Source organism: Periophthalmus magnuspinnatus, chromosome 19, assembly GCF_009829125.3.
Source record: "Periophthalmus magnuspinnatus isolate fPerMag1 chromosome 19, fPerMag1.2.pri, whole genome shotgun sequence".
Lineage (NCBI taxonomy): Eukaryota > Metazoa > Chordata > Actinopteri > Gobiiformes > Gobiidae > Periophthalmus > Periophthalmus magnuspinnatus.
The window spans coordinates 16,257,566-16,280,448 of NC_047144.1; the positions used below are offsets into that span (position 1 = coordinate 16,257,566).

The following is a 22,883-nucleotide window of genomic DNA, read 5'->3' on the forward strand; positions in this document are numbered from 1 at the left end:
GTCTAAACCAGGTCTAAACCAGGTCTAAAACAGGTCTAAAACAGGTCTAAAACAGGTCTAAAACAGGTCTAAGCCAGGTCTAAACCAGGTCTAAACCATAAATGAACCAGAAGAAAGCTTAAAGGATCAAACCAGGGCATATTCAAGACATCCAAGACAACAACACTTGGATAAAACAGGTCTAAGGACTTGGAGTAAAGGTGTGTTCACACTTATCTTTGAACCCAGTTTAGTCCTGGTGTAGACTTGGCGGAGTCTTGTACTAGTAGTCCTGATCTAGTCCACTGATTTTAGTCCAAATTTTTATCTGGTGTATGTGTGAACACAGTGTGAGGCATGGCTGGGTACATAGACTGGTTCCTGGTTTAGTCCTGGTTTAGACCTGGTTTAGACCTGATTTAGCCCTGGTTTAGACCTGGTTTAGTCTTAGTTTAACCCTCTTAAGCCCTGGTACATACACAGTCTGACTGATGCTGTAAACCACACTGGACGTTGATGTCAAATTGAATCGTCCCTGGTTCTGTTTCTCCAGGCGTTTCCTTTCTCTCCTGAGTCTCTGTGGTCTAACTGTATTTTATGAGGTTTATGGAGGTGAAGACGCCTGTGCTTTGGTCCTTTGTGCCAATCCTACTCACACCTCAAGCTGTGAAACTGTTGACCTCTGAACAGGTGTAAAACATGCTCATATTCCCCTGGTGGATATGCACTGTACTGCAATAATCTCTCCAATGCAATTACTGTCAGGTTTATCTTGGGACGTTTTGTACCTTATATGTCTCGTGCATTTAACATTATGGTCCTATGGATAGCTGCACATCACACTAGCAAGTAAAAGCAAAGCAGTAAGACCATTTAGCCACCTCAGCCTCTCCATCTTCTCCTCTTATTCTCTAGAAGCTAGTTTAGTAGTTATTTCCCCTTACAAATCTTCAATACACTTTGCATATGCCTCTGTGTGCTGTGGTCAGAACACCAAAGTACATCTATTCAATGAACCATTCCCTTAGCAGTAGTAGTAGTAGTAGTAGTAGTAGTAGTAGCAGCAGCAGCAGCAGTAATAGTAGTAGTAGCAGTAGTAGTATCACTGTGGTGTGGGCCCTGAGGGGAGGGAAGAGCAGGAGACAGGGGCTGGAGACAAGGAGCTAATGAATGTCCCTAAAATAAATCCATGTTCGCTGCTCCAGGAAGTGAAACTGCAGGATACTTGGACAAATTGTTAAGCAGAGAGGAGAAGAGAGGAGGAGAGAGGAGAGAGAGGAGGAGACAGGAGGCGAAAGGAGGAGCAGAGAGGAGAAGAGAGGAGGAGAGAGGAGAGAGAGGAGGAGACAGGAGGCAAAAGGATGTGAGAGGAGGAAGGAGGAGCAGAGAGGAGCAGAGAGGAGAAGAGAGGAGGAGACAGGAGGCGAAAGGATGTGAGAGGAGGAAGGAGGAGCAGAGAGGAGAAGAGAGGAGGAGAGAGGATGAGAGAGGAGAGAGGAGCAGAGAAAAGCAGAGAGAAGGAGAGAGGAGGGAAGAGGATGAGAGAGGAGGAGAGAAGAGGAGAGAGGAAGAAAGAGGAAGAGAAAGGAGGAGAGAGAAAGAAAGAGGAGCAGAGAGGAGGAGAGAGGAGGAAGAGGAGGAGAGAAGAGCAGAGAGAAGGAGAGAGGAGGAGACCATAGACTGTACAAAGGAGAATCATACACACAGTCTGTGGACAGGACAAATACTTCAACATGATGTTAATGAAGTAAAAGGACACTAAGACTTAACTAAAAATAAATACTTAGATTTAGTAGCGGTTATTCCAACACGCTGCATATCTCACCTACTACTTCTACGGATAGTACTACTACTACTACTACTATTACAACCAATACTACTACTACTTTTACTACTACCAAGCTACTCAAGCTATTTCTCCAATATTAGTACACGCTGCCCATCTTACCCCTATCATTGCTTCTATTATGGCTACTACTACTATTGCTACTACTACTACCACCAAGCTTGTACAAGATTTATGCTGGTAATATATTTCTGCACTGCTAGCTAGTACTAGTACTCTTGTACATAAAAACATGATTATATCCAATGAATTTAAATGGCTGTTTATCGATTGGACTGGGATGCAGTTGGATTTTCAGATGAGACGAGGAATTTTCTGAGCCTTAAAAGTCATTAAATAAGTCCTGTGATACAACAGCACCACCTAGAGGTTAGAGAGAGGAGTAGCATCTGCGCAATGAAAATACAGCATGGGATTACTGTACAGGACATGCTAAAAGAAGAGTACGAAATATATACGAAAGCATTTTATTAAAGTTCTCAGAATATATTCCACCAGTTTAACATCATATTTGTTCCTATGTGATTCCAAGACTAAACACAACAGTCCCCTTTCCATTAGAAGCATCAGAGTCCCAATAAATATTAGCAAAAACAAACAGAATGTAGAAAAAGTGACTCTGCTTCACTTGCATTTGTACGTGAGCTGTTTGCGATGGTAGTGGATCCAGGTCGGAGCAGCGAACAGTCCTGTCAGAAACCCAAAGGTGGCACCAAAGCTGCAGGACACAGGCCAAACCTAAAAATAAGGGGGGGAAATGCATTTATTATTTATTTATGCAAGTTAAAGGTGGATTTTGTCACTTTTCTGCCACCAACTTGTCTCCATGGACATTTTACTGTTTTGTGCGATCTTTATTCAAATATACGAGTTTTATAGCAAAGAACTTGTATATATTCACTGTCAGTAAGTTTCCCCTCTGACCCATAATCTGCTGCTTGTCTCCATGGTGATAGATAACATAAATGCCACACTGTGGGACATTCGAGGCTAAGCAATAAGATCCCCATGGAGACAAGCAGGCGTCGGGCACTTGACCAGAAAAGTTACGAAGGACAGCTTTAATTTCACACTAAGCAAGTTTATATACAAATATTTGCCTTGTAAAACAGCAAAAATGTTCGAAATCTAAAAGTCTAAAGCAAAAAAATTTAAATTTACGAAAGCCAGATTCAAACCAGAACCAAAAACAGGACTAAAACCAGGATCAAAACCAGGACTAAAACCAGGATCAAAACTAGGACTAAAACCTGGACTAAAACCGAACATGAATTAAACCAGGACTAATCTGATTAAACTTGGACTTCTCAAGGACCGAACCACACTGCCCATATACAAGTATTTAACTAGAAGTAATGGTGGCTATAGATGCACAAAATAAAAATATTGCATCATCCAAATGACTCTAGTGAAGGCATATGGAGTTTAAAAACACAATGGAGCACACAATCTATGGATAAGACCAATGTGGCAGTCCAGCTTAGTTTTGTCCATCCAGGGCCATACCAGAGAGAGCCTCACATTTCACCACAGCATCACCAGTGCTGAGGCTCTACACAGTCTATAATATATATACACAAAATAAAAATATTGTGATAGAAATGAATGCAAAATGATTGCAGTGAACCTGAATTGAAGCCTTTAGTTAAAAAAAACGTGACTTTGATGAATGAGCTCATTATGACTGTTTACCCACTGCTTCCAGCTTTGAAATTATAATTACCCTTTTGGCCAATATTAAACTGAATCATTATAGCTTTTTAACTCAATATGTTTTAATCAAATTTCACCTCCCTGAAGTTGTGTTTGTAACTGTTTAATTATAAATGAGGAAATTAGGCCAGTGTTGAGCAATGCTTCCATTACTCAAGCAACTTAAAGGTATGAAACTTTCAAAGGCTAAAGTCATACTTTGGATCATTGATACCTTTTATGCCGTACGGCGGAAGATTATAGCCAAATGAAACATATTTCCATGGAAACAAGCAGGAAGAGGCCCTCATCCAGGCCAAATCAGAGTCAGGTTTGTGGAGATGCAAGCCTGCTCAGTGCAAGGATGCTCGTTTTTGCAAAATTTTCTGTGAATACACAATCACACAGAAAAAAAAAAAAAAAGAAATTACAAAAACTTTACACACTATGGCTTTAAATATTGAGTTTATGTTGTTTTTAGATAGCATTTTTATCTAGAATATACTGTATATATTTTATCCTGCTGTTTCTTTGGTGTGATATGTGAGCTACTGTGCACAAGCCATTTTCTTTGTCTAAGGTCACATTTTCACATGGCCTCTAGTTAGCTGGACAAGGTGCTTGGGGCAGGTGCTTGGGGCAGTGCTTGGGGCGGTGCTTGGGGCGGTGCTTGGGGCGGTGCTTGGGGCGGTGCGAAATCAACAGTCGCACTCTGGATCTTTATTTTATTTTTTTTTATTTTTTATTTTTACTAGATGTGGTCTCACCTGCCAAGGCCTGTCCCAGTCCAGAGGAATCGGAAACGCTCCTAACCAGGCGCCCACCAATGAACAGGTCACAGTGATCTGCAGACAGGTGTCCCATACAGACATTGCCCTAAAGAGTGAAAGAGAAACAAAGAGAGAGAGTGAAGACACTGGACATGTTTGCACCGCCAACCTGTGTGTCAGTGGATCTGACCCCTCAACCAAGGACATTTATGTTGTGAGCGGGATTCAAAAAAAGTGTTTGGAGGTAGGTGCCCATAAGCATTTGCTTCAGCCTATTCTTTTGGGCTCTGTATGTATTTCTTACTTTTCATACAATTTGAGGGTTTATTTTTACCATGTTTGTGGTGACTTAAGTTTTTGAGCAAACAAAAATAAATACACAAAATTCATAAGAAAGGTTAAGTCATTGATTAAAATGATGCATATTTTGGTCACAGTAACAATACGAAATCAATGTTACTATATTTAACACTTGTGTGAAAACAGGTACTTAAATACTTTTACTTAAGTAGATTTTTTCATGTGATACTTTTAATTTTACTTGACCACGTAACTTCTTACCCCTGTTGAGTACTTCTTCCATCTCTCACTACAACTACTACAACTATTACTACTGGATGAGAGTACCTCTTAAACTCAACACAGAGACACATATTTACCCATGTCGACTGAAGACTCTAATCCAGGCCTGGATGTTTGGACCCAGAACACAGAGGCATCTCAGAGTGGTCAGAGATGTTAGCAACACAGCGAGGGAGAAAGTTTCCAATGCAGAGCTGGGGAAAAAGAAAAGATTACAGTTTTGATTAAAAATCATAATTACTTCGATGTTTTAAGAAAATAAAACAGGCTAATACTCACTCAATCAGGGGCGCTCCATACAGAACCAGCACAGTGTGGAAGAAGAGGCACGACAAGAAGAAGTAGAGACATGAACGAAACAGCCGGGAAAGCTGAGGGAGAGGGGACACACAATTAACTCATAAAAAACTCCCATTTTTGAGTCTATTTTTTCTATCCATGAGTTTCAGAATGGTGAATTGTTAGGACTGTTACAATAGTAATTAGCCTAACAAATAAAAACAAAATACTATATCTTTTGGACTGTGGAAAGGCCCCAAAATGTCATATGTAACCGGAAGCTGAAACCCATGAACACTCTCCAAATGTTCTTAAATATATGGTAACTCAAAATGGGATTGTGTCAAATCAATCAATAAAATGTATAAATTGATGAGCATATACATTCTGTTAGTACACCTAGCACAAAAAGTACCATTGTAAATCCTACTTAACTACAAATAGTAGTTAAAACTGTCCGGTGTCACACTTGTCGTGGTAAGGTTTGGTACTAGTTGGAGCCCAGTTTAATTTTTATTTAGTTTGGTTCCATTTTAGTCCTGGTTTAGTCCTGGTTTAGTCCTGGTTTAGTCCTGGTTTAGTCCTGGTTTAGTCCTGGTTTAGTCCTGGTGTAGTTTGGGGTTTAGAGTGTGTTCACCTTAGTACTATCATTACATCAATATTGGGACTAAACTGGGACTACTAAAACCGGAACTAAACCTGGACTATAACAGGATTAGTACAGGACCAAACCAAATCTACACCTCGACTCAAAACTAGGACCAAAACCAGCACCACCCGAGTTTTGTCCCGATTTTTATCTGTGTGTAAAAACAGCCAAATACTAACTATATATAAACTACTATAATATGTAAAGTAAAATCATGAATGTCAGTAACAGCATCTTTCCATTAAAATATGATGGATAGATAAACAATGGTAACTCATAGATTATACTACTACTACTACTACTACTACTACTACTACTACTACTGCCACTCTAAAGGCAATTATTATTATTACCAAAAAACAACAACTCTAGTGCAGATAAGACACAAAATACAAAGAAAAAACATAAATATTGACGTGAAATCCAGTCTGTCCACCTTGTATCCGACCGTGTGCTTCTTGGCTGGAGGTGTGATCCCGAACAGCCAGAAGACGGCGGCGCTGACCCCTGTGACCGTTGCGGACACGGAGTAGATCCAGACCAGGTGAGTCCCGTACACGGAGAACCCGGGAACCAGCACCGCCGGCAGCCCCGTGGCCAGGAGGATCGAGGCGGCGAGGATGGCGTGGCACGACCCCATGACGCGGATCTCCTGGTCCCACATGATGGCGATGGTTTCTACCTACAAACCGATACTAATATATTGGCTCAAAAATGCCCTCAAACTAAATTTTAACTCAAAGAGGGAAGGTTCATTCGTCCATTGATAAGCCCTTCAATTTCCGTAAACACGATGGTACAATCATTTCCGGTAGAATTTTCACAATAAAACATTCCTTTTTTTTTTTTTTTTGCAGATACATATGGAAGCCCGTTTCCGCCATGAAAAAAAAAATAAAAGCCCCACAGAAAGTCGAAATTACGAGTTTTAAACTCGTAATTAGGAGTTTAAAACTCGTAATTATGAGTTTAAAACTCGTAATTATGAGTTTAAAACTCGTAATTATGAGTTTAAAACTCGTAATTACGAGTTTAAAACTCGTAATTAGGACTTTTAAAACTACTAATTATGAGTTTAAAACTCGTAATTATGAGTTTTAAAACTACTAATTATGAGTTTAAAACTCGTAATTAGAACTTTTAAAGTCTTAATTGAGCTTGTAGCACACTGCAACTGAGTGTACAGAGCAGAGGAGACAGGAGGAGGACTGTTATGTTTATCACCTACATACTTTTAAAAAATGAATAAATTAAGCTCCAGTAAAGTTTCTGGCGTCTTGAACAAATCAGTGGGCCCTGAGTGCTGTTCTGACCACTCATGAGCTGTGCTCTGTGTCTGTGAGCGCTCGTTTTCCTGGTCTGAGCAGAGTGCCAGCTGGTCACAACCCCGCTGGTTTATTGAGGAAATTATTAAAATACCAAATTCATTTAATCAAAATTGATAAGGTTCACTTTTTGTAAATGTTACATTCCCAAAATTACGAGTTATAAACTCATAATTCATACTTTTAAAAGTCCTAATTACGAGTTTTAAACTCATAATTAGTAGTTTTAAAAGTCCTAATTACGAGTTTTAAACTCATAATTAGTAGTTTTAAAAGTCCTAATTACGAGTTTTAAACTCGTAATTACGAGTTTTAAACTCATAATTACGAGTTTTAAACTCATAATTACGAGTTTTAAACTACTAATTACGAGTTTAAAACTCGTAATTTCGACTTTCTGTGGGGCTTTTATTTTTTTTTTCATGGCGGAAACGGGCTTCCATAGGATACATCTTAATCTTCTGTTTATATATTTATCTCTACACATAGTAAATTATTTTAATACATTTATAATTTATCTGCTTTATAATATAACTTTTTTGTGTTTTAGATTTTTTAGATTTACATTCTGTTAATTTGTAATTGAAGCTTTAAATTTGACTTTGCAAAGGCATTTTAAATGTAATGTATTTTATGTACAAACTCAAACTTTTTTTCCACTCAAATATCTAAAAGTAAAAGAATAAAAAAAAAATTCTTTATGTATAAAATGTATAACTTGAAACTAAAGCTTCAGTTTGTACTTGTTTGGATTTTTGTAATGAAATTATAAACGGAATATCTTTTGTTTACAATCTCCAACTTTACAAAAACAATTTATCCAATCACAAGGCAGTTTTTTGATTGACAATTATATTATCCAATAGTAGTTGAGAATATCTATGACGTATTTACAAGGTGGAACAAAACATACCGGAAGTTTACATATTTCATCCAGAGCTAATTTTCCAAGCTAACGTGTTCTTTTACTTTTGCACTTTTTGTAATTTGAAGAAACGTGAAGATGGTTTGCGAGAAATGTACGTACCACAACCAACAATATAATTATACTATTCAAGTTGTATTTTTGTCGCTTAGGACGAATATAAGGTTAAAAGTTAAAGAAGCTACGCAGTTGGGCTAATGCTAACTAGCTATATTGTGTTTTATCGCTGTCTAATAACACAAACGCTGCTTAGACATATATATATATATATATATATTACATTAACATATATTTTATCTGGTTATAGGTGAGAAGAAACTGGGAAAAGTAATAACACCAGATACGTGGAAAGATGGGGCCCGGAATACAACAGGTGAGACAAGAACAACGTTAGCATTTTTGTCTGCTTTCAGGTTATAAACAAAGAGCTGTTTAGGACTTCTCTAATTCAGACAGCTTGTTACTTCTGTAATATTCATATTTGTGTGGTAGAGTTAATAAGTAAAGTTAATAGTTTGGTCTTAATCTTAGAATCATCAAATTTGAATTCACTGTTTTATAAAAAGTGTTTTGCTCTTTGTAAGGGTTAGGGTTGTCATTCAACTATTTGAAAATAGATTTTGTATTTGTATTTGCATAAGTATATTCATTGTTTTATATGTTGTGTCTTTGTTTTTTATCAGAAAGTGGTGGTCGAAAACTTAATGAAAACAAACTTCTGACATCAAAGAAAGCCAGGTGAGTAGTTACAAATTATACAAAATCAAGTTCAATAAAAAAGTTGTGCTTTATTCAAATTTTACTGATTCAATATTTTGTGTCTTGTCTTGTAGATTTGACCCATACAGTAAGTCAGGCTTCGCCATCTGCCGGATCTGTAAGAGCTCCGTCCATCAGTCTGGATCACACTACTGTCAGGGCTGCGCCTACAAGAAAGGTAAATGAATAATGATAATGATGCGCCTGTTAATATACCTAAGTATTTCTCGATTGATGTACTGCTGCCATTACTAACAGAGCATAAACATGGCATAGTTGGTAAGTTTAATAAAGGTGACATTTGTTCCCCTCTAACCCCCACTGCCAAGTAATATTTTACCCCATTCTCTAAAAACAAGCAGGACTGTAAGGTTGAAGTGTATATATATATATATATATATTTAATTGCTGCTTGCATTCGTATAAACACATATACTGACTCATACAAGGCAACTTAGAAGATTCAATTGAGGCAGAAAATGACCTGAACCTTTTGGGCTGAGGGTCCACCACCTGCTTGTCTCCATGGAAACATTACTGCTTTGAAAGGCTCCACACTAAAAATTAAAGTCTTCTATGACCTTGGACATAAACATGTAGCATTACAGGTCTGTGGAGTGGTGGGCCCTGCTCACAATAAGGGTTTTTTTTTTTAGTTTTTTATTTATTTTGCAACTAATTAAATAAATCCAAGAGAGTTAACCAGACAGTGTTCCTTAAATACAATCTGTGTACTTTCGTCATGCTTTGATTTAGTCAGGTAAATATTTGATTATCTTAAATTTATAAAACTTCAAAACATTATGGTATTTTAAAAAGGATGGAGGAACCTGTGCCTACGAGTCAGGGAAAAATGTAAGTTGTTGAATTGGGTCAACAGGGTCACGCCACCAAAATGATTACACGTATTAGCTCATGCTTTATGGAAGGCAGGAATTTCTTCAGGTTTTTCAAAATTTTGATCCTCTTTGCTTCTTTTCAGGAATTTGTGCAATGTGCGGCAAGAAAGTTTTGGACACCAAGAACTACAAACAAACGTCTGTGTGAAGGAGGCGACCTGCTCGAAGTCGGTCTAGTCCAGTGAGAGGGAGAGAAACCTGTGCTTAGTCTGAATCTTTCCATTATCTGCCCTCACAATGTTGCTTTTGTTATATATTTTTTCCTCATTGCCTCTTATATGTGAAATATTTTGTTAAATTAAGTCACTGTATTTTGCTGCAGCTCCGTAAATAAGCCACAGACAAAATGTAACATCGAGTAGTGTTTAAAATAACTTATAAATCTTCATCTAGATTTGAGTATTTTTGTTAAGTTTAATTTAATTGCTCATATGGCCATTCGTCTTGTCGTCTTGTTTCATGACATTTTAGATGGGAATGCAACAAATCGATAATGATTGGATATTGGTGCCGATGTTGAAAAATTTGATGGCTATAAATTGGTGTAATAAGACGACATTGGCTCAAACTGTCTCATAATATTAAACTGATATTTTATTCTGTTGCTACTTCTAAATACTACTACTACTACTAAATGATAAATAACAGTTAGAAAACACATTTTGATTTTTACCATATACAATTTGTGTCTCTGGTCTTGCGTATCTGCCAATACCTGATACCAAGGTATTGGCAGATATCGGAACAGGAATTGGGTCATCCCTAATTTTACGCTGGTACCAAGATAATTTTGCTTGAAATTAATATGATAAAAATCTGCAAAATGGTTAGGTTCAAGTTCCTCACCCTATTCAGCAATAAAATGGCTTGAAATACAAAGCAAATATATGGAAATAATAATAAAAAAATCATGATCTGGGTGCATAAAGTCATTAAATCATAACTTCATAACTACTCAAATTTAGATAGAAATTCTGTTTTCAAGTTATATTTTATCCAAACTCTATTATCATTTTGATTTTTGCAGTGTGCTCTGAGCTGTTTCCCAGTTACTTTCACATCTTCTGAGGCCAAACCAGCCAATATAATGTGTACATTTTATAACCTTGTAAAGACCTTTTTATTTGCTTTTAAATAGTTTTCAGTTTGTAAAATAGTTCTAATTTTGAGTGAATAAACAATTATGACAACAACCTCGAGTAGTTTATATCTAAATGTAGCTGCTTACGTCAAACGATCGTCATTCACGATCCCCCTCTCTGCTTGTAACAGGTTTAGCGCTGATATAATCGTGTTTGGATATTGCACACAATCATGGCCGCCTTACTGTTCAAGATAGAGGTCAAAGTTGATGGTATTTGAAATATAAAAGGCCGGGTTTTGCCTCAGGGCTCAAGCGGTACATGCACAACACACTGGTTTTTATTATTGATTTAAAACGTCCAGGGCCAGTACAGGTGGTGATGTAAGCTACTTATTTAACAGCATGGAAAGCACAGAGGCATGCTGGGTAACTTTTTTCCTAATTAGGCTGGCACACACAGGTCATTGTGACATATTTGAACTTGGGCACATAGTGATTAAGTTGTATTTATTGATTTTCCTGGGGCCTATTTTTATGAATGAACACTCAAGTTTACATGTTTTGATTAATTTCTGTCAGGAAATATTTGGAAGAGATATACTGTGTGAAAAGGATTAGCTGAAGGCAAAATGACAGTACTACAAAATAAATTAAAAAAAACAACTGATATATATTTTCACTATTATACACATAAGGTATTAAAATAAGTTTCAAAAAATTAATATTATTTATTTTGTTGAAGTTTTTTTTTTCCTTCTTTTTTATATAATATGTAACACAAAGTTGAAAAAAATCTAACAAAAACAGTGACATCCCAGAAGACAAAACAACTTCAAAGCAAAGTCTATCCATGGGTTTTGGAATGATAAGAACTTGGACCGTTGCCATAGCGATTAACAATTTAAAATATATTACAACTTGACCACAGCTCCCTCCCCAACGCTCAAACGTCCCAGCAATATTGATCCTCATTATTAATTATGTATTTGTAATAGTTTGTCGGATTTGCAGCTATCTTAATGAAATTGGTGGTATTTTCATTTGACAATTTTCAATTTCAAGTTGATAAGTAGTTTTGTTATTCATTCATACAAATTACCCATCTTGCTTTTATTAGGTCTGTATTAAACACTTGTTGTAGTAACATCAGTTTTAACATTGAAACCAACTCAATATTTTCTTTGTACATTTTACATAATTGGGTTTATAACATTGCAATGATCTGATTAGTTCCTTTTGCTGTTCTTGTAACTGTTTATTCATTGTTAATATTACTGTTTTTTTATTGACTCTTGGTTGCTATGCCGACAAGTTGATGTGAAGATTCTATTGGCTCTGTGCACAGCCTCAGCCTCACTGTTAGCGTCACTACTTCCTGTCCAATTTTATCTCTATGAGGTTTTTGCCGATCAGCAGTGGACAGGGCGCTGCAGGTTGGGTTAGGGGTCAGAGATCAGAGGTTAGAGGTCAATGCTAACGCTAATGCTAATTTTGAAGCATAATAAATATTACAACCACACCAGAAACTGAAGTGTTCCACATTTTAAAATAGACTTTGAAATGGTTGTTTATGTTATTTTTTTCTGATTTTAATAAGTGACTGGACACCGGCTCTAGTGAGTTGACACTGCTGTTGTTAAACTATTGTTTTGTTCTGGGTTACGGACTATTCTTCTCTTTATTCAGAAAATAAACATAAGAAATTTGGCATGTCGCCTTACAACCAGATCGGTTCTTTTAAAATATCAGATCATTACAAGCTGCTATCTCTATGAACCATTTTATATTTTCAGTGTTGGCTTGAGGTTGCCCCAAATACCTGAGTAAAGTGTACCTTTACTCACCTGTAGACTCTGGCCCGTTACAGGCCCTGACCCAGTACAGGCCCTGACCCTTTACAGGCCATGACTCGTTCTAGATTCAGTCGCTGCTCTACATTATATAAGAGAAGAACACATGGACGTGGCTGTTTGCTCTGTGTAAACGCTGAAGTGATGTAGTCAAAGAAGGTTAAACTGTATCTTGTTTTTTTTAGGTAGGTAAAGTTTATGTCAATAACTGGGATTTTTCATGTTAACGTCTAGTGGTAAGTTAGAAAAATACAGTATTTAGAAGCAGACATTTCAACTATAATACAAAATGTAATCCGGCTGTTTCTCCGTACATTAACAGTTTAAGAATAAAAACACTATATATTGACTCAGCCTTAACTCAGTACTTCAGTGTTACTTATATAATTGACACTTGTTATTGTGTATAATATTGCTATAGGTGAACTGATCACTTTAAAAATACCAAAATCGGTGGTGGAATGTAACACGGTAAAAGTAGTAAAGTACTGTATTTTTAAGTATCTGTACTTTACATAAGTACATTAAGTGCATACTTTTTACTTTATTACATTTGAGAGTAGGCATCTGTACCTTCTACTCCGCTACATTTTGAACAGGACTGAAATGTAAAAGTATTGTTTGTGAAGTTTGACATATTGTTTAGAGTCTATTTACTTCAGTGACAACATTGAAACCAATTTATGCCACTCAAAAACCCTAAAGTAGAATTATCCCCTAAAACTATTTTGAATGTCGTATAGTTAAAAACATGAGCTACAATTCATAGAATTAAACCCGTTTGCATCTACAGACATCTTCAGCACAAATCTTGGAATTTGTTTTGACTAGTGATGGGACTTTTGGCTCCTTTGTCTGATCCGAATCTTTGATACTTTCAAAAGACCGGCTCCTTTACCATTTATGACAGAAGCCAATGTGAGAAATAATTTTATCTACAAACCAAAGAAATGACTAAGGCTCATTTAAAATGGTTCAGAGTGGGAGTGTTTACCCTTTATATTTTGCGCAATGCCAAATAAAATGTTTCACTACAGTAACTGGCATAATCCATGTTTTTTTTTTGTGCACAAAGCGCTCACTCGTGTCACCTGCTTCTGAGCTGATTCTTCTGTGGGTTCAGCATTAATCTGGATAAAAATGAAAGATCTGGTTCCAACCATTCAAGCTAAAGAACCGACTTGCTCGTTCAAACGTCACATCACCAGTTTGTACAAAGAAAAAGTTCTGAACAATGACTTGATATAGTAATTAACAGAAGCTGGAATAGTTTAGTTACTCATTTTAATCCAATAAAGTCCTTAAATTACATGCTAGTCTAGACATCTTTGAGTTATTTAGATTTCAGAAATAATCTTTAGTTTACATCTTAAAAATGTTGTACAGTATATTACAAAGGACCATAAAAATTGTACGCTTAAATAGTTTTGTGAAAAGAAAAAACATTTAAAACCTTTGTAAGAGCACCAGACAGTTCCCTGTGAAAACAAGGAAATGAAGATGTGAACTAAAAAAAAAAAAAAAAAAAAAAGCACTCAAAAACAAAAAGGATAGTTTTAAAAGCTGTACAATATGAATTCAAGGCACCAAATTCAGGTCACAGTGAAAAACACAATCCTCCCCACACACACATGGCTCAGAATCCTGACATGGAAAAGTCTGATGTAGTGGATAGGTGGTCAGATCCTGCATTTATGGAGCCAATTCCTTTTTTTTAAATGTCAAGGATGTTTATTAAAAAAATAAAAAAATGTTTTGTTCTGCAATTGGCCCATGAAGTGATCATACAAGTTTACCATTTATGAACCCAAAAACTAAACCATCTAGATTACATGGACAGCAACTGGTTATTTGAGCATGGATCATACCTGGACCACCAAGGAATTAGACCCATTACTCAAAATATACATGTTTTAAGTTTAGTCAAAGAAAAATGAACATCTGAAGCAGCAGCTGCTTAGATCTTCACTCAACTTTGTCCAGTTGACATAATTTTACAACCTTGAATACCATTAATGAGGTTCTAGTACTTTGGGGGTTAGTGCACTGCCCACAAAATATAGTTCATGTCCTTGGGCAAGATACTCAATGTTCATACTACGAGAATGAAGCAGTTGGCACATAATGGCAGCCAAGTATCATTTAGCCCCAGTGTAGGCATGGCTACATGTATGAAAGTACTTTTAAAAGTGTTATTGCCATTTAAAAGTAAAGTCACCCATGCAAAAACCCAAACTATGACTTTAAACAGTTACATTTTGTTTGCAGGATCTTCAGAGGTGGAGGACTGAATGCTGTGATGGAGTTTTAGAACTTCCGTGTCAGGGTCAGAAACTCCTCCCTCGTCTTGGGGTCCTCCAGGTACACACCCAACATGGCACTGGTCACTGTGCGGCTGTTCATCTTCTGCACCCCACGCATCACCATACACATGTGTCTGCAGACAACAGAAGGCATTACTTTACAAGGCCTCAGTTCAGGCATTTTGACGTCAAGAGCTGCTCATACTGCGTGTCCTGTGTGTGCAGCCAATTAGAGCTAATTATCAGACAATTAAATTCTTTCTAACTAGCATGCTAACATGATCCTGAGTTTTGTTATTAAGCTGAGTTTATAAACTCTTCACAAATCTGAATAATTAGGATGTTTTAAATGCATAAGGAAAGTGAGGAATAGCTTTGACTCCCAAGCAGTGTTTAAGTTTGCAGTGGTCCAAACACCGGACCTTCTTGCTGTGAGAAGAGTGCACTACCCACTGTGTGGCCTTTGGGTAGTTTTACTGTGGATTAAACCCCAGTCTAAACAGGAATTATTCAATACCCAACAATTACTAGGATTCAGATGGTGGCTGCTCTTGTAGCTGACTGGCAGGTACACACTGAGCAGTTTTAAAAAGTAAATTTTTTTTTAATTTTAACTTAATATTTGGAATTTGAACTGCACAACTTGCAGTTGGTGAAAAATGAGAAGTTAAGGACAACTGCATTGTGTGATTTGAGCAGTTTTTTCCCTGCAATTATGGCAACCTTGCTTGGAGTGAACTATGCTAACATGCTAGCACTGAAATGCCACACTGCAACAAACATGGCAGATGTTCTGTTTAAAAGGAAATTGCATCTCATCACCTGAAACCAAGCTGAGAGGCTTTGGTTCAGGAAAAAGGCAGTCCTCTCCTGGAAGCTGAGGGGGACACTTGTCCTGCTGCTACTCTCCTCAAACTGCCCTGACACTGGATCTGATAAACTGTTCAATCCCAAGTCTCAGGTCAAGTACATTGAGTTTTTATTGTTCAAGTAGAAAAAATGCAAACGGTTCAATCCCACCACCTGTCCCTGAAGGGCAATGGAATTTATCAATGGCAGTAGCAGTTTGGTGTGGGGAAGTGTCCCATCTTAAGCGTCACACTTCAAAAAAAAAAAAAAAAAAAGCACACTTTAACTACGGTGACTGAATTGAAAGTTGCTGGCACAGATTGGCATTGTGCCCGAGAGCAGCTGTGTAACATTAAATTAGTTTGTACTCACGTTGCCTCGATGACCACAGCCACTCCCAGCGGCTGCAGAGCCTCCGAAATCCCCACCGCGATCTGCTTGGTCAGACGCTCTTGAACTGTTTAAAAAATAAAAAAAAAATAGTTATAGCTCATTGTAGAGAAATGTATTGAGTGCAATATCAAATTTTGCGTTTCATCTGGAATCAATCATTTTGTAATAATGACAGCTAGTGTAATTTGCAGAAATCTCACTTTAACCTGGTTTGGCACTCATTTTGAATTTTAAAAAAGTTCCAGTTGCATTTTGAGAGTGATGTTTACAGACCCATTCATTCATGGCCAAAAGTATGATACATTTGGACAGTCTTTGTCACTGTCCAGAACCAACCAGCTGAAAGGTCAGTGCACATTATGGAATGGAGATAATATTGTTTATATTTACATTCTGTGAGTCCAAATGTAAATGTTTGCCTTGGAAAAACTACAGACTTTGTATATACCATTTAAAATGGCCTTTGAATCCTGACCTACAATATTTGGTGCACATTTACAGGTCATAGTTTTTATGCAATGATTGGTCTTAAGTTTTGCATGCTTGCACAGTTAATATTGCTGAGTCTTGCTGTAGATCCTTGTTCCGGGTCCAGTTTCAAACTGAGCCCAAAGCAGGACAAGTGGGAAAGATGGTATTTAAATAATTTCTCAATTCTGTATTCAATCTCATTCAGATAACGCCATATTACCATGGGGTAGAATGCAGTTTAAACATTTGTTTGGAATAAACAGTTTAACATTTAGCAGTTTACTCACCTTGAAGTCTGCGGCTGTAGATCTCCACAATTCTGGACACAAAAATAAAATTAAAGATTAATCATTACAGTGGAATTAAACACAACCTTTACAATACTCATGGTGAATTTGCCAATGTAAGCACTGTTAATAATTCACAGTGGCCTCCAAGGTTTGTCTAAAAACCCAGTGACTCCTGTGAGTTTAGGCTGATATTTTAGTGAAGAAAAGAGGAAACATTGTGATGATGGCGGTACGTTATTCCCACAGTTGTAAAGGGCTTTTCTCATGATAAAGTTTGGACTTGTTGGACTGGATCAGACCCTAAGCCTCCAGGTCAATGCACCAAAATAACAGAAGAACGCATTCGACCGGTAATAACCACACAGGCATTTTCTGCACAGAGTGAGAGCAGCTTCTAGCCTTGTGGGCGCTCTACACCAGATGCCATTCAAAAATAAATTTAAGTCCTTAAAAACCTTGCATACAGTCCCTTTTCATTTTCAGAACTAATTTTAAAGTCCATATTTACCCACCTGTGTCCCCAGTAAAGTTTATGTTCAAATAAACAACTTTTTGCATTTAATAAATCAGCATTACAATGGACCTGATGAACTGAAACAGAATTAACATAAATGGGACAAGTCTGTTTCAGCTGAAAATGTTTATCCAATCAGAATCAGCCTCACATGATTCCCTCATTTGGGTTGCCAGTTCCAATGCTGAAAGTCTGTTCAGGTCAGAGAGGTCATTTAGGTTTAAACAGTCACTGCCTAAACCCTGGCACCTGTAGCCAATCATGAAGCTGCACTAGCACTGGGAGTGAATTCTGAAGTTCTGAGCCTTCACATGAGGCATGGCCTGTCCATAAATGTTTAAAAAGGAATCGGCAACCACAGGTCAGATGAGTTTAGAATATGGTCTTATGATTTTAAAAATGCATTGCGCTGTCGGTCTATAGTGGTTTTAAATGCCTGCAATACAACTTTTCTGATGGACTTCCTCATCTCCAAGGTGCCATTTTATAAAATGCTACAGCAGTAAATTCCTGATTGTGATTTTGTGCACGTACCTGGCCAGTTTGCTGAGTCCCACCACTTTCTTGTTTGGGATGTATCCGATGTGAACCTGGAAGAGTGTAACACAAACATGAGGCGTGTGGGCCCTTGTAAATGCAGCTGTATTGATCTGATCATTGTCAAAGTCTAAACATGCAGGAGTCAGTGGCCTGTGTATTTACATTGAGGTTGTGTTTGAACAATGTGAACCAGTGACTTTCAAGAGCACTTTAAAAATCATTCACCAAGTGGGTGAAGCGTCTTGCCCAAGGACACTACTGCAGTATTCATTGCAAACCAGACGAGGTCGTTTCTCCAGTTCCTAAAAGCAAGATGGGGAATGCAAAATTGCACCCTTAACCAGTCCAGTTTGCAAAGAACATTGTGCATGTTTGTTCAACTGAAGTACATAGAATCTAATCACTATAAAGTAAACATGTTTTTATTAAAAGGGGCATTAATCAGCTTCTCTGGTGTAGGTCTGTCACCTGCTTGTGTCCATGGAGATATCGCTTTCCTGGAATGTTCCCAATCACAGTACTGCATTAAAACGCATCCATCTCCATGACATAAGCAGGTGAAGCAATAAAATCGTCCATATAAGCAGGTGGTAGACCCAACCAGATATAATTTGGTGCACATTTTAATTAATGAGATTTAAATGGAAAACGGGTGACTGGTTTATGTGAAAGTGTACGCAGAATAAAAATTTTCAGATCAACATATTACATTTGATTAATTGGCTTGGGATAAAAATTAAATGTACTTTTTTAAATACAATATTTTCATAAAACTAAGCAAAAATGACATTTAGGCTCGTCACCCACACATTTTGAAGCTATGTAAATGTAGATAAACAATAATACTGAAACCAATTTATGCCACAGACAAAAACCCAAGAGCAGATTTAATCTACAAAACTTTAAAAAAAGCCATAAACTGCAATAAATACAGCAGAATGAAACCCTAAGCCGTAAAAGTTTTAAATATGTACTAAATAACAAAATTTCCCAGTAGTGCATAGATATTTTTAGCTATAGTTTGTATCTAATGAGTCAAAGAAAATCTACACACCAAAAAAGGCAATTGTTTGTGTCAATATTTATCAATACATGCTACAGTACTACAATGACTCGGAAATGAACGTATTCATGGAACAATAAGTCCACGTTTCAAAGTGTCCAAACAAAGAGTCTTTTACCCTGCCAAAGAAAGGCACCAGGTGATGTTCGCAGAGAGAGAACATGTCTATATCCTTCACAATCACCATCTCGTTGTGGTCCTCGTCGAAAATCGCATCATTCAAAACGTCTGAAACACAAAACAAACCCATAAATCAATAGGAGAAATGAGCAGTCAGGAGCTACAGCCATGGACACTGGGATTATCAGTTAGCCGGATCAATGGAGGGTGATTCTTTCTGTCCATTCATGCTCTGGGGGAGTGGGGAGGTTTATATAATGACTTTAGCAACTGATTTTAAAATTTGCCATCTGTGTTGAACTCGAGCTTCAAATTTAAACATGTCCAGGTCTCAACTAGAAAACACTGTTCCACCTTGTGATGTCGTGTGGCAATACAGGAAGTGCGCCACTGTTTTTAAACTCCACCTACACTAGAATCATGGGGATGATTTCAGTCCTGGAATTACCAATCTCTACTGAACTAAAAAGGTAAAAGCTGATTCTAGTGAAGGTGTATGGAGTTTAAAGAGCAGAGAACTTCCTGTATTACCACATGACATCACAAGGTGGAACAGAATTTTGAGCTTTGGAGATGTAGATGGACTAATAAAAGGGTTACTCAAACATGTGAATTGATCATATGCATTTCGGAGCAGGTTTGAAGGTCTAAATTACAGGGTTAGCAGCTTTTGCACACAATATACCATGAAATCACATCAGGTTTTCTGCCCCATTATTGCTCCAGACATGGATTTATTATACTGAAAGTTTTGTGCCAAATTGACCATGTTAAAACTGTCTTGTGCCCTTTCAAAGATTGTGGAGGACATGGACATTAACTGGCAAAAAGATCTAGTCGGACATTCTGGAAAATAATTAGAATGTGATTAAATTGGCAATAAAATGTCTAAAGCGAGACTGCACAAAAAAACCCCCAAAAAACTAAAGATTAAAACAGGGCAAGCATAGCCAAATACAGTTATATGCATACAAATTCATTTGGTTAGTCATTCTAAACATTTACATTAGAAATCGTAAGACTTTGGACGTTAAGCCATGATAATCTGATTTCTAGGGTTGCAAAATTTTCAATGAAACGCTTTTCACAGCATGTTTGTACAAGTCTATAAAGAGTTTACATTTTACCAATAACACTGACATCAAGTAGAACAGGCGAACATCCATTAGCCCTACACAACCAAAGCTGCAAAATGAACTTACACAAGTCCTTCAAACACCAACATTTTTCCCTTTTCTGTGTAAAAGTTTAAAGCTCTACAAATTCTTGGATTAGTTTCAGTTCATATTTTTTGCTGATGCTTTAATATGCAGTTTAATCAGAAGCCAACTATTTAAACATGAGGATAAGACATGGCAGCGCTAAACATAGTCCCACCTGCGCTCACCTGCCTCCACCTCTGACCTGCGCCCTCCTGCTCCCCCAATCACTCACTCCTGCTCCCCCAATCACTCACTCCTGCTCCCCCAAATCACTCACTCCTGCTCCCCCAAATCACTCACTCCTGCTCCCCCAAATCACTCACTCCTGCTCCCCCAAATCACTCACTCCTGCTCCCCCCAATCACTCACTCCTGCTCCCCCCAATCACTCACTCCTGCTCCCCCCAATCACTCACTCCTGCTCCCACCCGAGTGACTCACCGTAGATGGTCTCGTGGTATCCCTTGGTGAGAAACTGCATGGCCTTGGCGGCTCTGAGCGGAGTGCGGAGGAGCCCATCTCGGTCCACGTCCTCGCCGAGCTCGCGGAGGATGCACGTGTACGCAGCCTCGATGGCCGGGAGCCGGGACTTGTCCTCCGCCTCTTTACGGGAGGTCTCGTGCTGCCGGTGCACGGGGGACTTTTTGGTGTCTATGATGAGGTCGCTGAAGCCGTTGTTGAGATGGACATCCACGCTCTCGTTGGCGTTGTTGGTGTTGCAGTGGCTGTTCATGTTGAGATAGTGCGTCTTGGCGCGCGGGCAGAGGAGGACAGGAGTCAGGTCCGGTGGCGGAGTGATCGTTCCCAGCCGCACACCAGCCTTTTATAGTCCGCCTCGTGCACGCCGGGGCCTAATTCGTCACAGCACGTGCGCGTCAAAGCCTGTCGTTTCGTCACTGTGGTAAATGTCATCAAAGCCCTGAGCGGAGCGCGCGTGGTTTAGGGGCATTTCTCGCCACTTAAGCGCGCGCCGTCCAGCATCTCCACCGCTTTAATCGTTTCTGATGAAGCTGTGGAACTGCAGACCGTGACCACTGTGTCTTTAAGCGCGTGAGCCCACGTGGAGCTCCTGTTTTACTCGCGCCTGTTACTGTACTTTTTTATGAATTGGGATCCACAGAAAGAAACAGTGCAGCATCACCAACATAAACGAGCCTATATGTGCAACCAGGCAAAGTAAAAGTAAAAGTAAACTGCAGATACCTAAAATATCTGCTTAAGTACATTTCAAACTGGATACTTTTTACTTTTACTTGACTACATTTGAGAGCAGTATCTGTACTTTCTACTCCACTACACTTTTGAACAAGGCTGAAGAGCAAAAGTATGTATTAGTTATTATTGTGTGAAACCTGCTGAAAAGGCTGAAGGTTTATTTTTAACAAGTTTATAATTTGAGCAACAAAAATATACAAATAAAAACAGAACAAAAACTACCAATTCAGGGTTTTTTTTCAAAATTCTGCACAAATCTTAGCAAAATCACCACATTTGAAGCTTTATAAGACTCTACTAAAACAATCTGTGCAAAATACCTTTACTTTTTACTCTTTAAGTACATTTTTGAACAGGTACTCTAATACTTTTACTTAAGTAGATTTTTTTTCATGTGCTACTTTTACTTTTACTTTAGTAGATTTCTGTGTAGACCCTCAGAACTGAAGAAGCAGTTTGGATGAGCAGCCAAACGTCTTCACTCCTACAATGTCTTGTCCAGTTGACAGATTTAACTTTGTTGTTTGCTATTTTACTTGAGTATTCGTGTACGGTGCTCCGATATATGTAACAAAACTGAGTACTTCTTTCACCTCTGGCCAACAGTCCCCAAGGCAAAAGTACCTCTGCAGTGATTATGTTTGCACTTGATGAACTGCAGCAGTGTTGTCTGCCCCAGAGCCACGACACTGTTTAATGCTCTAAATCTTGTTACTTGTGAAAATGACAATACAACCTTGAATCCTTGAACCATATTTAATCAGGGTTATTTACATTATTGGAACTGTGAACAATATATACTTACTTTCCTACAAAGGTGCAAAATGTTCTGTTTCCCATCATGCAGCAGTGGTCATATATCACACTGAGAAGATAATAGCTCTGTTCTGATCATTTTGGTTAAAGCCACATCTCAGTAATGTGTGACCCCTACTCTGCGACGGTTAGTAGTAGTATAAAAACAAAAATGTGTTTATTTGAATGAACCGTGAGATTTAGATTTTTAAATTCAATATAACATGAACTGTGTCCTCAGATGTCCAAATCAAATATATATTATAACAACTGTGATGTGGGTTTATTATTAATCACAAAAACAACTACAATCTGATTGTCTCCCAGATGATCAGAGGGGCCCATAATGACCAGTTTAACTTTACTCATAACTACACCAAATGTATCTGCTCTATGAATGTACACACTCTGTTGACAATAAGTCAATGAGTCTTTATGTCAGCAGACTGTTGTATTAAAGGTACACTATGGAACTTTTCTGGGAGAGGAT

The 22,883-nt window shown here is 38.0% G+C and overlaps 3 protein-coding genes across 3 annotated transcripts; 1 reads left to right on the forward strand and 2 right to left on the reverse strand.

The window, feature by feature from the left end:
* Window positions 1–2,280: 2,280 nt before the first annotated feature.
* Window positions 2,281–6,595, reverse strand: pigf (phosphatidylinositol glycan anchor biosynthesis, class F). Its single transcript, XM_033984693.2, has 5 exons — window positions 6,234–6,595; window positions 5,149–5,240; window positions 4,947–5,063; window positions 4,285–4,393; window positions 2,281–2,563 (listed from the first exon to the last, which is right to left on the reverse strand). The coding sequence occupies exons 1-5, from the start codon at window positions 6,459–6,461 to the stop codon at window positions 2,450–2,452; spliced, it is 660 nt and encodes a 219-aa protein (XP_033840584.1). The 5' UTR covers window positions 6,462–6,595; the 3' UTR covers window positions 2,281–2,449.
* A 1,413-nt stretch (window positions 6,596–8,008) lies between these two features.
* On the forward strand, window positions 8,009–10,898 carry cript (cysteine-rich PDZ-binding protein). Its single transcript, XM_033984825.2, has 5 exons — window positions 8,009–8,141; window positions 8,355–8,420; window positions 8,731–8,785; window positions 8,881–8,984; window positions 9,789–10,898. The coding sequence occupies exons 1-5, from the start codon at window positions 8,126–8,128 to the stop codon at window positions 9,851–9,853; spliced, it is 306 nt and encodes a 101-aa protein (XP_033840716.1). The 5' UTR covers window positions 8,009–8,125; the 3' UTR covers window positions 9,854–10,898.
* A 3,009-nt stretch (window positions 10,899–13,907) lies between these two features.
* On the reverse strand, window positions 13,908–21,173 carry gch2 (GTP cyclohydrolase 2). The gene is made up of 6 exons (XM_033984756.2): window positions 20,825–21,173; window positions 19,181–19,290; window positions 17,994–18,049; window positions 16,943–16,974; window positions 16,164–16,248; window positions 13,908–15,076 (listed from the first exon to the last, which is right to left on the reverse strand). Exons 1-6 carry the CDS (start codon window positions 21,114–21,116, stop codon window positions 14,947–14,949), a joined length of 705 nt encoding a protein of 234 aa, XP_033840647.1. The 5' UTR covers window positions 21,117–21,173; the 3' UTR covers window positions 13,908–14,946.
* Window positions 21,174–22,883: the final 1,710 nt, after the last annotated feature.

Excerpts from the sequence above, each read along its gene's own strand:
- pigf (XM_033984693.2), bottom strand. The coding sequence starts at position 6,461 with ATGTGGGACCAGGAGATCCGCGTCATGGGGTCGTGCCACGCCATCCTC. Across the intron at positions 5,064-5,148 it reads TATGGAGCGCCCCTGATTGA|CTCTGCATTGGAAACTTTCT; the intron begins GTGAGTATTAGC and ends CTTTTTCCCCAG. Across the intron at positions 4,394-4,946 it reads AGAGTCTTCAGTCGACATGG|GGCAATGTCTGTATGGGACA; the intron begins GTAAATATGTGT and ends TTCACTCTTTAG.
- cript (XM_033984825.2), top strand. Across the intron at positions 8,421-8,730 it reads TGGGGCCCGGAATACAACAG|AAAGTGGTGGTCGAAAACTT; the intron begins GTGAGACAAGAA and ends GTTTTTTATCAG. Across the intron at positions 8,786-8,880 it reads CTGACATCAAAGAAAGCCAG|ATTTGACCCATACAGTAAGT; the intron begins GTGAGTAGTTAC and ends CTTGTCTTGTAG.
- gch2 (XM_033984756.2), bottom strand. The coding sequence starts at position 21,116 with ATGAACAGCCACTGCAACACCAACAACGCCAACGAGAGCGTGGATGTC. Across the intron at positions 19,291-20,824 it reads ATACCACGAGACCATCTACG|ACGTTTTGAATGATGCGATT; the intron begins GTGAGTCACTCG and ends TTTGTGTTTCAG. Across the intron at positions 16,975-17,993 it reads GGACTCAGCAAACTGGCCAG|AATTGTGGAGATCTACAGCC; the intron begins GTACGTGCACAA and ends TTTTGTGTCCAG.